This window comes from Corythoichthys intestinalis, chromosome 18, assembly GCF_030265065.1.
Source record: "Corythoichthys intestinalis isolate RoL2023-P3 chromosome 18, ASM3026506v1, whole genome shotgun sequence".
Taxonomy (NCBI): Eukaryota; Metazoa; Chordata; class Actinopteri; order Syngnathiformes; family Syngnathidae; genus Corythoichthys; species Corythoichthys intestinalis.
The window spans coordinates 42,603,535-42,619,603 of NC_080412.1; the positions used below are offsets into that span (position 1 = coordinate 42,603,535).

The 16,069-nt window shown below is 39.2% G+C and overlaps 1 protein-coding gene across 1 annotated transcript in view; it reads left to right on the forward strand.

Moving 5' to 3' along the window:
- Positions 1 to 16,069, forward strand: part of LOC130906162 (rho GTPase-activating protein 26-like) — a 164,496-nt gene that overhangs the window by 87,720 nt on the left and 60,707 nt on the right. The window contains exons 9-13 of the mRNA XM_057820146.1: positions 2,453 to 2,582; positions 4,342 to 4,442; positions 8,562 to 8,656; positions 8,823 to 8,901; positions 13,638 to 13,674. Of these exons, the coding sequence (XP_057676129.1) occupies positions 2,453 to 2,582; positions 4,342 to 4,442; positions 8,562 to 8,656; positions 8,823 to 8,901; positions 13,638 to 13,674 (442 nt within the window). The remainder of the gene's footprint in view (positions 1 to 2,452; positions 2,583 to 4,341; positions 4,443 to 8,561; positions 8,657 to 8,822; positions 8,902 to 13,637; positions 13,675 to 16,069) is intronic.

The window sequence follows — 16,069 nt, forward strand, 5'->3', positions numbered from 1 at the left end:
AAAGTGTGCACAAAAATATACCCAAAAAATAGACAAAGAAAATATAATACATCAATTCCAAATATCGATACTTTTGCTTGGGGATCGATACCTAAAACTCAATGCGCTGGATCGAAATATCGATATTTTGGTATCGATCCGCCCATCCCTAATGCACACCAATTTGATGTATGGCGTATGGTCTGAGCACTAACAGGCTGACCCCCCACCTCTTCAGTCTCTGCAGCAATGCTGACAGCACTCCTGTAACAAAAGTCACATGCCATTTTGGAGGGAAAATGACAAGCAGTACTCAATTTGGACATTTAGGGATGTACGTAGTTCCCATGCGGTGTACTCACTTTTGTTGCCAGGGGTTTAGATATTAATGGCTATATTTTTAGTTATTTTGAGGGAAAAATACATTCTCTATCTTCCTCTATTATATAAGCTGCACACGGACTACTTTTCATTGTGTCAAAGTGTCATTTTGTCAGTGTTGTCCCATGAAAAGATATACTTAAATATCTGCAGAAATGCGAGGGGTGTACTCACTTTTGTGATACACTGTATGTCTAAAACTATGGCGAAGAATGGTGTTAATGAGAGGACTCCACGGAGGAAGCAACTGCTGTCTAAAAAAAACACATTGTTGTTTGTTTAAGGTTCGCAGAAAGGCACTTCTACACTCCACAGAAGTTTTGGCAAAATATTTTGTGGACTGATGAAACCAAAGTCGAATTGTTTGGGAGTTACACACAACGTCATGTGTGGAGGAAAAATGGATCATGATTCGGGGCCGTTTTGCTGCCTCAGAGCCTGGGCAACTTGCAATCATTGATAGAAGAATGAATTCAAAGGTTTATCAGGATGTTTTGCAGGAAAACCTGAGGCCGTCTGTCAGACAGTTGAAGCTAAAAAGAGGATGGAAGCTGCAACAAGTCAATGATCCAAAACACAAAAGTAAATCAACTTCAATATGGTCTAGAACAGGGGTGGGCAAACGGGTCCTCGAGGGCCGCAGTGGGTCCTGGTCTTTGTTCCACCTGACCCAGCACAGATAGTATGACCAATGAGGTTTCAGCAGAAATGCAAAGCACCTGACTGCAATCGACTGATTGCACTTATAAAACAGCAGATTGGTGAAAATGTGTGCTCTTAATGGGTTGCAACAAAAACCCGCAGCCGCTGCGGCCCTTTGTGGAATAGTTTGCCCACCCCTGGTCTAGAAGAACAAAATACACCTTCTGGAGTGGCCAAGTCAAAGTCCAGATTTGAACCCCATTGAGATGCTGTGGCATGACCGAAAGACAGCGATTCATGCCAGACATCTCAGGAATCTTAGTGAACTACAGCAGTTTCGTAGAGAAGAATGGGCCAAGATTAGTCATGATCGATGTGCCAGACTGATCTGCAGCTACAGGAAGCGTCTGGTTGAAGTTATTGCTGCCTAAGGGGGCGCCACAAAGTACTAAATTTGATGGTTTACTTACTTATTTTTCTCCCTTCTGTTATTGTTTGCATACTATCCTTATCAAAATATGAAAACCTATAAATGTTGTGGTGGTTTTAGTTAAAGCAGACAGTTTTTTTCATCTGTGTGATTTTGACAAAGATCACATTTGATGGTGATTTTCTGCAGAAATGTGAGAACTTCCAAAAAGTTCAGATACTTTTTTTCATACCACTGCAATTATGACGGTCTTATGAAAGTCTTCTGATGCTACTCTCAAATAGTGTTACCGGTTGTTCTACAATTTTCTAAAAAAAAAAAAAAAAAGAAATGGGGCTTGTTTTCACCTTTCACTTTTTGAAAATGCTTTTTAATGTGATATATAGCGCTTCAACGATTAATCGATGAACTCGAGTATTCGATTAGAAAAAAAGATTCGGATTAAATTTACCTTCTTCGAGTATTTGTTTAATTAAAATGGCGTTGTAATGGTTTATTTTGAAAGTAATTGCATTTAGTTTTGATTTGAGTGGATATACTGGCCTCTGGTTTGCCTCATTTCACATGGCTGAATCCAGCTGCTCCCTGTTAAGACCAACATAAGTTTTTGTTTGAGCTAATGTTTTTTTTAATGCCTTCTTAATTTAGTTTATTAGTATATTGAGCTGTTTTATTGTAGGAATATGCGTCTTAAACATTTGTTAAGAGCATTGTTAATTTTTTTTTTTTTTTTTTATTATAGCATTTAAGCTAGCGGACTTTTGGTATGTAAGTTAGCCAATTGTTGTTTTGCTGTACATAGATCCTCATTTATTTATTTATTTATTTTATACCATTTTTTTTATACCATTTGAGGCTCAGCTCAGGTATTTTAGTTCATCGATTAATCGACTACTAAAATAATTGATAGCTGCAGCCCTAGTTATATACCATGTAGAATAATGCTTTGTTAGATATGGAACTGTAAAAGTTTGCATAACCCGAGTTTCAATTACTCCAGTGAACTCATTTTGCGCGCAGACGCGGAATCGTTTCGAGAGCACAAGGTCGGAGGTGGAGAGTCTAATGAGGAAGATGAAGGAGAATCCACATGAACACAAGAGTATTAGCCAGCACACAATGGAAGGATACCTCTATGTGCAGGAGAAACGTATGTACTAAAAATATATATAAATACAGTGGGGTAAATAAGTGTTTAGTCAACCACCAATTGTACAAGTTCTCTTACTTGAAAAGATTAGAGAGGCCTGTAATTGTCAACATGAGTAAACCTCAACCATGAGAGACAAAATGTGAAAAAAAAAAACGGAAAATCTCATTGTTTGATTTTAAAAGAATTTATTTCAGAATTAGAGTGGAAAATAAGTATTTGGTCACCGACAAAGAAGCAAGATTTCTGGCTGTCAAAGAGGTCTAACTTCTTCTAACGAGGTCTAACGTGGCTCCACTCGTTACCTGTATCAATGGCACCTGTTTTAACTCATTATCGGTATAAAAGACACCTGTCTACAACCTAAGTCAGTCACACTCCAAACTCCACTATGGCCAAGACCAAAGAGCTGTCGAAGGACACCAGAGACAAAATTGTAGACCTGCACCAGGCTGGGGAGACTGAATCTGCAATAGGTAAAACGCTTGGTGTAAAGAAATCAACTGTGGAGCAATTATTAGAAAATGGAAGACATACAAGACCACTGATAATCTCCCTCGATCTGGGGCTCCATGCAAGATCTCACCCCGTGTCGTCAAAATGATCACGAGAACGGTGAGCAAAAATCCCACAACCACACGGGGGGACCTAGTGAATGACCTACAGAAAGCTGGGACCCTAGTAACAAAGGCTACTATCAGTAACACAATGCACCGCCAGGGACTCAAATCTTGCACTGCCAGACGTGTCCCCCCGCTGAAGCCAATACACGTCCAGGCCCGTCTGCGGTTCGCTAGAGAGCGTTTGGATGATCCAGAAGAGGACTGGGAGAATGTGTTATTGTGAGATGAAACCAAAATAGAACTTTTTGGTAGAAACACAGGTTCTCGTGTTTGGAGGAGAAAGAATACTGAACTACATCTGAGGAACACCATACCCACTGTGAAGCATGGGGGTGGAAACATCATGCTTTGGGGCTGTTTTTCTGCAAAGGGACCAGGACGACTGATCTGTGTGACAGGAAATTAATGAATGGGGTCATGTATCGAGAGATTTTGAGTGAAAATCATTTGAAGATTAGACGTGGCTGGGTCTTTCAGCATGACAATGATCCCAAACACACAGCCAGGGCAACAAAGGAGTGGCTTCGTAAGAAGCATTTCAAGGTCCTGGAGTCTCCAGACTCAACCCCATAGAAAATCTGTGGAGGGAGTTGAAAGTCCGTGTTGCCCAACGACAGTCCCAAAACATCACTGCTCGAGAGGAGATCTGCATGGAGGAATGGGCCAAAATACCAGTGTGTGAAAAGCTTGTGAAGAGTTACAGAAAACATTTGGCCTCCGTTATTGCCAACAAAGGGTACATAACAAAGTAGTGAGATGAACTTTTGTTATTGACCAAATATTTATTTTCCACCATGATTTGCATACAAATTCTTTAAAAATCAAACAATGTGATTTTCTGTTTTTTATCCATATTCTCTCACTCATGGTTGGGATTTACCCATGTTGACAATTACAGGCCTCTCTAACTTGCACAATTGGTGGTTGACTAAATACTTATTTGCCCCACTGTACATACCGAATATTCACTTTTCATGCTGTGATTACAACATAATGAATTGTTTCCAATTTTTGAGGTTTCATTGGTGTCGTGTAAACTGGGAAATCAGGCGATAATGCAATTTTTCTAAGATTGATTATGTTCACTGAACGACTCGGATGGATGATGCTTAGTTTATTTACTCTGTTCCTTTCAGGCTCCTTTGTGTCTACCTGGGTGAAGTACTACTGTACGTACCACAGGGAGCCCAAACGGGTCACGATGGTCCTGTTTGATCCCAAATCAGGAGGCAAAACTGTGAGTAAAACCACTGAATTAGAGCCCACTGCAGTTTTGTCAAGTTCTGACTCATTCCGTGTGGTGTCTTGGTCGTGGGCGGTCATATCTGCAGAAAAAAATATATATATATATAAAAAATATAAAAAAGATATCTCCACAGAACGAAAGAAGTACTGTATATGCGCAAGTAGCGTGACTGCCAACCTCGTCTCTGTTTACGCCTACGCACCGGATGAGCCTCGGATGATACAAGTTCGGGCCTGATTTGATAGGAAATAACTACATTCTCATTTTGTACAAGTAGCAAAGAAAACAGGTTAAACCATTATTAGTAGCAATTGAGTTGCTGCTGGGATATTTGATTTAACACTTCGACACTTGTTACTTCCAGCCTGTTGTATTGATGGTCATTGTAATTTTGAAACAAACTTAACAAGAAAATAAACAAAAATAATTCACAACAGCAAGGCATAAAATTCCCAGCTCTATCAATGAAAATGCATAATGAATACAAAACTATATATAAGAAAATGTCATGCGCTCGGAATACATTTAGCCATTTGCGGTACACTATTTATGTTGCGTTATAATACTATACTTCAATGTGCTGTATTTTAATGACTGCCCTAAATAGAGATCGAGTGAGGAAAACATTGTCCATCATCCTCTTGCTGACATGTGAATACCATAACACAACACAGGAAACATAAAAGGACCGGGGAATTTCCACACACACACACACGCCCTCATAGCATATGAACGATAAAAACACATTGACTGTACTGTACTAAAGTGTTAGATAAGGTTCCCAAGTCTTGTTAGTTTCTTGCAATACATGTGTATAAAAACATTCATCTACAATATGGCAATTTCAAACAAACACATCCCACGTTCCCCAAGATAGTCTCTAAATGACACATAGTCAATGGTGCTTTGCTAGCTTAGTAGTTGCTAGTAGCCAAAAATTTTACTCATGTAAGAGTAGTGTTTCTTCAAAATAATATTACTCAAAGTTAAAGTAGTCATCCAAAAAAAAAAAAAAAACACTCAAGTACAATTAAAAAGTATTTGGTGAAAAGAATACTCAAGTAATGAGTAACATTGTGCGTAACTGTTTACGATGTTTGATTTTTATTTTTTTTAACCTTTTTCTTTTTATCAGCACAAAGTTATCTATATATGAATTGCTGTTATTATGATACTGTACAATAACCCATTACAAAACCAAATGAATACAAAAAATAAAATCCCTGAATTCTGGTGAGAGGAAAAAACAGAAATGAAGCATTATTTGTCCAAAGAGCACGAGTGCCCTCTCCTGAAGAAAATAGTTCCAAGTTCGTATAGTAACTAGTTCTTCTGTAAATAATATTATGAAATCAAAAGGATCATAACTCTGGTTTTCCGAGGTCAATCGGCGCCAAATAAAACCTGGGAGAGAGGTTAAAATCCACGCTTTCAAGTCGTGTTGAGGACGCTCTTTGTCGAATACTTCATTTTTTACGGTGCTTTAAAGACGCTACGTGCATGAACAGAACGGCAAGCTTGCGTCTGATTGGTATAATGGAGTCATGTGATTATTGTTGTGAAATTGGTGACATTGGTAGAGCTACTCTTGGCATCACTGGCAAAAAAAAAAAAAAAATCAACCATGTAGAATGAAGAACGAAAATGTAATGACTCTTGTGTAGCCCAAAGTAGCGGATTAAGAGTAGCGTTTTTTTCTTCACAAATATCCTCAAATAAAAAGTATGGCTTAGTAAAACTACTACTGCACAACATATTGTTTAAACATCGCAATGTGCGTATGCATCGCAGGACGTGAGATTATTATTTTTTTTTTTTGTAAACTGTAAATTTAAGTTTTTTTTCTTCATAAAAGCAGCAATTGTGTAGCGACATGGCTTCCTGGATTAAACTGTATAATATGAAAACTAGGGATGTCCCGATCGCATATTTTTGCACCTGAGTCACCTGATTTTGAGAATCTGCCGATAGAAAGAAGTTAACGATGATTAACACATCTGTGCTTTTGATCGTAGAGCTACCGAGGAGTCTGTCCAGATCGAAGCTACAAACCTGTCAATCATCGTTAACTTTTTAAGTACCAAACGCCAGCTGCACTGGTGACCAAGAAAAACAGTTTGGTCGCACTGCTTAGCAGGAGGGAGGGTAAGAGGCTGTACGAGCATGTAGAGCAAGCAGAAAAACATAAAACTCGATCCTTTGAAAAATGGGGTGTTCGGCCCGATTTCCGATCACATGATCAGATCTGGACATCTCTAATAAGACCGTCACGATTATGACACTTTCATGGGCATTACTGAATTCTTATGACAGATGTCATTCGAATGTGATCCGGCAAATTATGTAACTAACTCCATTTATGTCCAGCTAATACCTTTTACATCCATTGAAAAATGAGCTCATTTGCGGGATGACACTAAAAGACATCTGTTGTAACAATTCATAAATGCTCATGACAGTGTCATATCATAATTATGATTGTCTTATGACAGTCTTATGGCGCCACTGTGAAATAAAATGTTACCAAATACCATAACTAGCAATTAATAAAACAACTGGAACAGTAACTGAAGAAATAATTCGCACAGAACATGAATTTTGATTGTTATTTACATCTGTAGTGCTGCAGTACATGCTAGGAGGCAAATTGGATGATAACAGTGTTGACAGCAGGTGGCAGTAGAGGTTGACTGTCTCTCCCAAGGGAGCGTTGATGGCCAAATTACCCTTCTTGAAGGAATGAATGAAGCTTCATGGTGGTTCATTTGGTCTTATGACAGTCTTTTGATGCCGCTGTCAAATAAGGTGTTACCGCTTAATATCTTTTGGGGGGAAAAAGCCCATAATACAATGAGGACAGCTGCAGCTTATAGTTCCATGCGGCTTATCTGTGAACAAATGCCGTTTTCGTGTCAAGTTTGTTGGGTGGCGGCTAATAGTCAGGTGCGCCCAGAGGCGCTGCGTCCCATTAGGCAAACCAGGCAATTGCCTAGGGCCCCCAGCCAGCAGGGGCCCCTAGAGAGTCAACACATTTAGCACACGCAGTTTTACTGCACTGTCGCAACGACAAGTGTAGGGAGTGTTTCAATACCATGGAATCATTTGGCAGATTATCTAACAATCCTGTTATCAATCCCAATCCCAATCTCGTAGATCATACGTGTGTAAGAGAGTCCAATCAGCGATTAATACTACATTATTGTTTAAAGAGTGACTCACCTAGTACTCTCTGGAAAGTCCTTGCCGAGATGTTTTACGTCGATTTTCACAGGCCACCTGATTATTCATGTGACTACTTAAAGAACTTAAAAAGTCTATTAATGGGTCTATCATATTCCTCGTTGAATACTCTATAAGAAAAATATAACATATATGCATCTAAAATAATCCTAAACGATTTTATTAGCATTTTACTACTCCTTTCAGCAAGGTTCCTTGGGTATGCGTACGTTCCCATAGCAACCAGTCCTGTTATTGTCCTACGTCACAAGCACTGCGTATTCTGGGAGCGAAAATAGGCGTAAGGTGCGTATTTCGAGCAGAGGACGGCCACCTGTTAAAATGTGTGCGTCCATGAACAAATGTAAGTACATCCATATGAGTCAGTGTAAAGTGCTTAGTTTTCGCCACTTTTATGACCAAAATGACCGCACGTGCACGCAGCGCGCACTCGCAACCCCCCCCACCACCACCACCACCACCACCACCTTTGTGTTCATCATACTGCGCGAGTATGTATGTGTGTCACATGACTCAGAAGGGCCCCATGTTGCTTATTGCCTGGGGCCCCCGGGGACCCTTGCTACGCCTCTGTGCCCCTTAGTTACAAAATTACAGTAATTCATTTCAATTCAGAGCTAAAATGATTTCCTGACCCAATTGTTGTATCGCACTAGTGTGAGATCGTTATCGTGAGCCTTGTATCGCAAATCGTACCGAATGGTGAGGTACCCAGATGTCCCCGCTTTAGTTGTAAAATAACTACAGTATTTCTATACCACTGCTATCCTGATGAGTGTGCTAGAGCCAAAACAAAAAGACTCTTCCAACTGGCCGCCATTGACCCAATTGTTTTCTTTCAAATGTAACGTTTTGCTTGTTGTCTTCCAGGGTGAAGAGGAGAGCTTCATCCTCAAGTCCTGCACAAGGAGAAAGACTGACTCCATCGAAAAAAGATTTTGTTTTGATGTGGAAGCTGTGGACAGGTCAGCGCTACACTAAATGCATTTTAAACAAGTGAAACTGCAGTAACACCATTGTACACAAGAGTGCGCAATTACTCAAAGTTTAAACATGCCGTGCGAGCATGAGAAATTTATAAGCGACTTTCAGTCATTTGTCAATTTTTTAAAATTACTTTTGTGCATGCAGGCCAGGAATGATCACCATGCAGGCTTTGTCAGAGGAAGATAGGAGGTTGTGGATGGAGGCCATGGACGGGAGAGAGCCGGTACGTTGTCACGGTTACCATTACGCCACGACATGATGGAGTAGTCCTGGAGGTTCAGGATATTATGGAGTCAAATTTTTATTAGAGTTTATTGACTCAAGTGCAAGAACACTCCTCAGTCGTTAATAACTTTGTTATGGAACATGAATTGACTCACTGGCATTTGGACAAAGAGGGCAGGCAAAGATGGAATGATATTTAAGGGGACAGGGCATAGGTGGAGTTTGATTTATGGGGGCAGGGGGGACACAACATGTCGATGACCCCGAAACGCAGGGTCAGCTATAAAATTAACTTACAAAAATATTTACAATAATATGTTGACAATGAGCGTTTTTGTTTCCCATCATTCTTGAGGGGAATTCTAAATCAGGCTGCTTAGGCAATACTTTTCGCCAAGATCGTCATCCATTGAATATGTTGCGCCCGCCGGTGTCGTGCCAATGTAGTTACCCCAGTCAAAAATTGTATCCCCTTGGTGGAGCCATATGGAGGTAGATTTGTGTCTTTATTATTCAATCAAAAAGAAGTTGCTTCAGTCAAAATATATATTTTCACCCCCCCCCCCCCAAAAAAAAAGTCACTTCAATCAGAAAAAAATAAATAAATGTGTTTGAATGCAAAACTAAATTTGAAACTCCAAAAACTAAAAAAAAAAAAAAACATGTGAAAGCAATTTTTCTTTGATTGATTCTTTTTTGTTTTTTGTTTTATTGGATTGAAGCAACTGTTTTGATTGAAGTAATGTTGATTTGTGTTTGGGTGACATTTTGGCTAGGACATTTTTGTCTTTTTTTATTCAATCAAAAAAAGAAGTTGCTTCATAAAAAATATATTTTCAAAAAGAAAAATCACTTCAATCAAAAAAAAAGAAAAATTTCAATCGGAAAAAAAGTTGTTGAATGCGAAAAAATATTGGAGATTGAAAAATTTGCATTTGAACACTTAATTTTTCATTGAAAAAGTTTTCGAAGCAATCCTTTTTGTGTTTGGGCCATATTATGGGTAGGACATTTGTGTCTAAATCATTCTATCTCCAAAAAAGTTGCTTCAATTTTTAAAGCAAATGACCGTCTAAGGTGCTAGTCACATGATCCGTTCGAAAAATAATTTTGACCCATTATAAAAAAGTTTTTTGTTTTGTTCATTTCATTCATTTTTGTAGCAATTTTATTGCTTTACAACTGATATATATAGGAAAGTCAATTACATGCAGTGACACTTTTCGACCACCGGGGGGGCCAGGCCCCCCCTTCAAATCCGCATATTGGCCGGGGGGGGCAGTACCCCCCATGTTGGAATAAAAATGTAATTGACTTAGTTATTGGGGATTTAATTAGTTGGTGGAGTTGATTTCAACAAATTCCGTGCAGTTTCTTAGTTATTTGTTAGTTTCAAGGCTCCAAAGTATCTAAGCTAGTGTGGGTCAATGTTGCATGCTAAACATACCAATAAGAAACAACAAATGCACGCATGAGAATCACCGATGACCCATGCAATCAATAGTGTTGGCTATGTTTTATAGAGAGATTTTAGAATTATTCAAACTTAACATTTCATGTTAATAATTATTGCAGTATGAACAGCAACATTTGTAATCCATCAGCTATGCAGGGAACAGGCTGTATAGGCAAGCAGGGCAGAGTCACATCGTTTTTTTCATGGCAGATTTTTTGTGGGAATGAAAAGGATTGGCTGAAGCATTCTTCTCTTCTCTATTGTGGTTTACGCATCTAAAAAAAATAGTCCCGCAGAATGAAATGAATTACGGCAGTTTGGTGTGACATTGTTTTGGCCGCACGGGTATTTTGAACAATGGTCTGCATTTTGAATTTATTTGATTATGTTAGATCTGTTCATATCGTTTTTTGCTAAAGAGGCACCATTGACTCGCGCTAGCTTAGCCACTCCGAAGTCCTGAAACTAACAAAGAACTGACAAACTGCACGGAATTTGTTCAAATCAAGTCCACTAACTGACTTGAAGATTAAGCCGAATATCAAAAATTCTGAACTTCCCCTTTATAATCAAGATTAAGCCGGTTAAGTGCTATCTATAAAAGTTGTAAAGCAATAAAACAAACGACAAAAATGAATGAAATGAACAAGAATCATGCAAAGTATTTCATAATGGGTCAAAATTATTCATTCAAACAGATCATGTGACCTGCTTTGCTTAGCCAAAACTACACCTGAGGAGGCAAGATAGATATTTGGCTAGATATTTGGCTTATAAATAGATACAGTGGTATGAAAGTATCTGAAACTCTTGGAATTTTCTCACATTTCTGCATAAAACCACCATCAAATGTGGTTTGAGCTTTGTCAAAATCACACAGATGAAAAAACAGTGTCTGCTTTAACTAAAACCATCATCATTTATAGCTTTTCATATTTTAGTGAGGATAGTATGCAAACAATGACAGAAGGGGAAAAATAAGTAAGTGAACCATCACATTTAATATTTTGTGGCCCCCCCTTGGCAGCAATAGCTTCAACCAGACGCTTCCTGTAGCTACGGATCAGTCTGGCACATCGATCAGGACTAACCTTGGCCCATTCTTCTTGACAAAACTGCTGTAGCTCAGTCAGATTCCTGGGATGTCTGGCATGAATCGCTCTTTTATTCATGCCACAGCATCTCAATGGGGCTCAAGTCTGGACTTTGACTTAGCCACTCCAGAACATCTGAAGTTGATTTACTTCTGTGTTTTGGGTCATTGTCTTGTTTCAGCATCCATCCTCTTTTTAGCTTCCACTGTCTGACAGACAGCCTCAAGTTTTCCTGCAAAACATCCTGATAAACTTTTAAATTCATTCTTCAATTAATGATTTCAAGTTGTCCAAGCCCTGAGGCAGCAAAACAGCCCCGAATCATAATGCTCCCACCACCATGCTTCACGGTGGGGATGAGGTGTTGATGTCAGTGAGCTGTTCCATTTTTCCTCCACACATGACGTTGTGTGTTACTCCCAAACAATTCAACTATGGTTTCATCAGTCCACAAAATATTTTGCCACAACAAGTGCTTTTTTGCGAACATTAAACGAGCAACACTTTTTTTGTTTTTTTTGTTTTGGACGGCAGTGGCTTCCTCGGTGGAGTCCTCCCATGAACACCATTCTTGGTCATAGTTTTACATACAGTTGATGTGTGCACATAGATATTGGATTTGTCCCAGTGATTTCTGTAAGTCTTTAGCAGACACTCGAGGGTTCTTTTTTACCTCCCTGAGTATTCTGCGCTGAATTCTTGGCGTCATCTTTGGTAGACGGCCACTCCTTGGGAGAGAAGCAACAGTGCCAAACTCTCCATTTGTAGACAACTTCTCTGACTGTCGATTGACGAACATCCAGACTTTTAGAGATGGTTTTGTATCCTTTTCCAGCTTTATAAAAATTAACAATCCTTCAACGCAGGTCTTCAGACAGCTCTTTTGACCGGGCCATGATGCTCATCAGAAAATGCTTCTCATCAAGACAATTCTTACCGGGTGTGTGTTTTTATAGCGGGCAAGGCAGCTTTAAACCACTCAACAGTGATTGGGCACACACCTGACTTAAATTGTTAGGTAAAAAAGGGGTTTAAATTGCTCTTAAAGTTGCCTTAGGCAGTAGGTTCACTTACTTATTTTCACCCTTTTGTCACTGTTTGCATGCTATCCTCATTAAAATATGAAAACCTATAAATGTTGGGGGGGGGGGGGTGTTTAGTTAAAGTCGACACTGTTTTTACTAGGGCTGTCAAAATTATCGCGTTAAAGGGCGATAATTATTTTTTTAAAATTAATCACGTTAAAATATTTGACGAAATTAACGCACATGCCCCGCTCAAACAGATTAAAATGACAGCACAGTGCAATGCCAACTTGTTACTTGTGTTTTCTGGAGTTTTGTCGCCCTCTGCTGGCGCTCGGGTGCGACTGATTTTATGGGCTTAAGCACCCATGAGAATTGTGTAATTATTGACATCAACAATGGCGGGCTACTAGTTTATTTTTTGATTGAAAATTTTAAAAATTTTATTAAAACGAAAACATTAAGAGGGATTTTAATGTAAAATTTCTATAACTTGTACTAACATTTATCTTTTAAGAACTACAAGTCTTTCTATCTATATGTACCGTATGTTGAATGTATATATCCACCTTGTGTCTTATCTTTCCATTCCAACAATAATTTACAGTAAAATGTCATATTTTATAGATGGTTTGAATTACGATTAATTTTTAAGCTGTAATTAACTCGATTAAAAATTTTAATCGTTTGACAGCCCTAGTTTTTACATCTGTGTGATTTTGACAAAGATCAGATCACATTTGATGGTGATTTTATGCAGAAATGTGAGAAATTCCAAAAGGTTGAGATACTTTTTCATACCACTGTTTGTCCCATTCCAAAAGGATTGGACGTCTATCGTCGTCAATGGCACTGAAACATGATCCGTTGCCATTTGTCCTCCCTGTTCAAATGGATTTGAGGCTGTCAATGGCATCCAATGAGTTTCTATGGCAACTGAAGTTAAGAAGTTCACTTGTTATTACCTGACATTTCATGTTCATGAAGCATTATGAAGCATATCATGAATAGAGTGCATTGGGAACTCTTCTTTTATATAATTAGCATACTGTAGTTGCAGTTTCGGAGTACAAATCAAAAGCTTCAGAAGTAAAATGAAAAAAAAAACTAATGGACTGCACTGGTACATTTTTTTCTTCAATATATGTTCCATCTTTAGGTGTACAATCTCAACAAGGACAACCAGACAGAAGGCTGTAAGTCATTATTTTTTTGGTATGAAATTAATTCAAAGACAAATGTTCTCAGAATTGTACGAAACACTGCATTTAGGTTTCTTGCTAAAGTGTGTTGTGTTCTACAGTGGGGCAAATAAGTATTTAGTCAACCACTAATTGTGCAAGTTATCCCACTCGAAAATATTAGCGAGGCCTGTAATTGTCAACATAGGTAAACCTCAACCATGAGAGACGGAATGTGGGGGGAAAAATCACATTGTTTGATTTTTAAAGAATTAATTTGCAAATCATGGTGGAAAATAAGTATTTGGTCAATACCAAAAGTTCATCTCAATATTTTGTTATGTACCTTTTGTTGGCAATAACGGAGGCCAAATGTTTTCTGTAACTCTTCACAAGCTTTTCACACACTGTTGCTGGTATTTTGGCCCATTCCTCCATGCAGATCTCCTCTAGAGCAGTGATGTTTTGGGGATGTCGTTGTGCAACACGGACTTTCAACTCCCTCCACAGATTTTCTATGGGGTTGAGATCTGGAGACTAGCTAGGACACCCCAGGACCTTGAAATGCTTATTATGAAGCCACTTCTTTGTTGCCCTGGCTGTGTGTTTGGGATCATTCTCATGCTGAAAGACCCAGCCACGTCTCATCTTCAATGCCCTAGCTGATGGAAGGAGATTTTCACTCAAAATCTCTCGATACATGGCCCCATTCATTCTTTCCTTTACACGGATCAGTCGTCCTGATCCCCTTGCAGAAACACAGCCCCAAAGCATGATGTTTCCACCCCCATGCTTAACAGTGGGTATGGTGTTCTTCGGATGCTATTCAGTATTCTTTCTCCTCCAAACACGAGAACCTGTGTTTCTACCAAAAAGTTCTATTTTGGTTTCATCTGACCATAACACATTCTCCCCGTCCTCTTCTGGATCATCCAAACGCTCTCTAGCGAACCGCAGACGGGCCTGGACGTGTACTTTCTTCGGCAGAGGGACACGTCTGGCAGTGCAGGATTTGAGTCCCTGGCGGCGCATTGTGTTACTGATAGTAGCCTTTGTTACTATGGTCCCAGCTCTCTGTAGGTCATTCACTAGGTCCCCCCGTGTGGTTCTGGGATTTCTGCTCACCGTTCTTGTTATCATTTTGACGCCACGGGGTGAGATCTTGCATGGAGCCCCAGATCGAGGGAGATTATCAGTGGTGTTGTATGTCTTCCATTTTCGAATAGTTGCTACCACAGTTGATTTCTTTACACCAAGCGTTTTACCTATTGCAGATTCAGTCTTCCCAGCCTGGTGCAGGTCTACAATTTTGTCTCTGGTATCCTTCGACAGCTCTTTGGTCTTGGCCATAGTGGAGTTTGGAGTGTGACTGACTGAGCTTGTGGACAGGTGTCTTTTACACCGATAATGAGTTAAAATAGGTGCCATTAATACAGGTGGGGCGTCGTTAGACCTCGTTAGAAGAAGTTGGACCTCTTTGACAGCCAGAAATCTTGCTTGTTTGTAAGTGACCAAATACTTATTTTCCACTCTAATTCGGAAATAAATTCTTTAAAAATCAAGCAATGTGATTTTCTGTTTTTTTTTCTTCACGTTCTGTCTGTCATGGTTGAGATTTACCCATGTTGAAAATTACAGGCCTCTCTAATCTTTTCAAGTAGGAGAACTTGCACAATTGGTGGTTGACTAAATACTTATTTGCCCCACTGTATATAGTGATGAAAAATACCCAGTAGTTCACACAATACACTTAAAATTCACAGTATATAACACTCGTTGGACCATCCAATTGTCTTCATTGCATTGTTATGCGTTTAAAGCAAGGGCGTAGGTTTGCCTAGGGACGGTAGGGACATAACACTAGCAACTTTTAAGCAACCTTATTTGCATTATCCAATGAGTTCAGCTATAAAGGTCATTTAGATTGTCTTCCCTTGTGTTGTTAGGATACAATTGACCCTACCATTATTAAGTAAATTACTTTCATTATGTTCAGACTTACCCATTTTCACTTGCGGAATGTGCCGCTCCATTTTTTACCTCTAATGCACGTTTGATTGGCTGATGACTACAACCCCCACATTCACACAATCCCAACAGAAATACATGTCATTATGACGCCTCCTCTGCCCCCTTTGAAGAGGAGGGATATTAGATCTTTCTTTTTTTTTCCGGCAAGCAGCAGCAGCTACTGTAATGTAAAAAGCTGTCAATGTTGTGGAGGTGGGGAACACACCACTAATTTTGCTACTGAAAGTCCAACCTGCATCAGTTAGCAAAACATTAACTATGTGAACTTGCTAACCTGTAAAACTAGAGTAGAAAGCTGCTTCGAGAGGTGTCTTCCTGTATGTTTTTTTACTGTCAACTTTAATTCGACTGTGCATTTGTGCATTTATTCATTAATTCA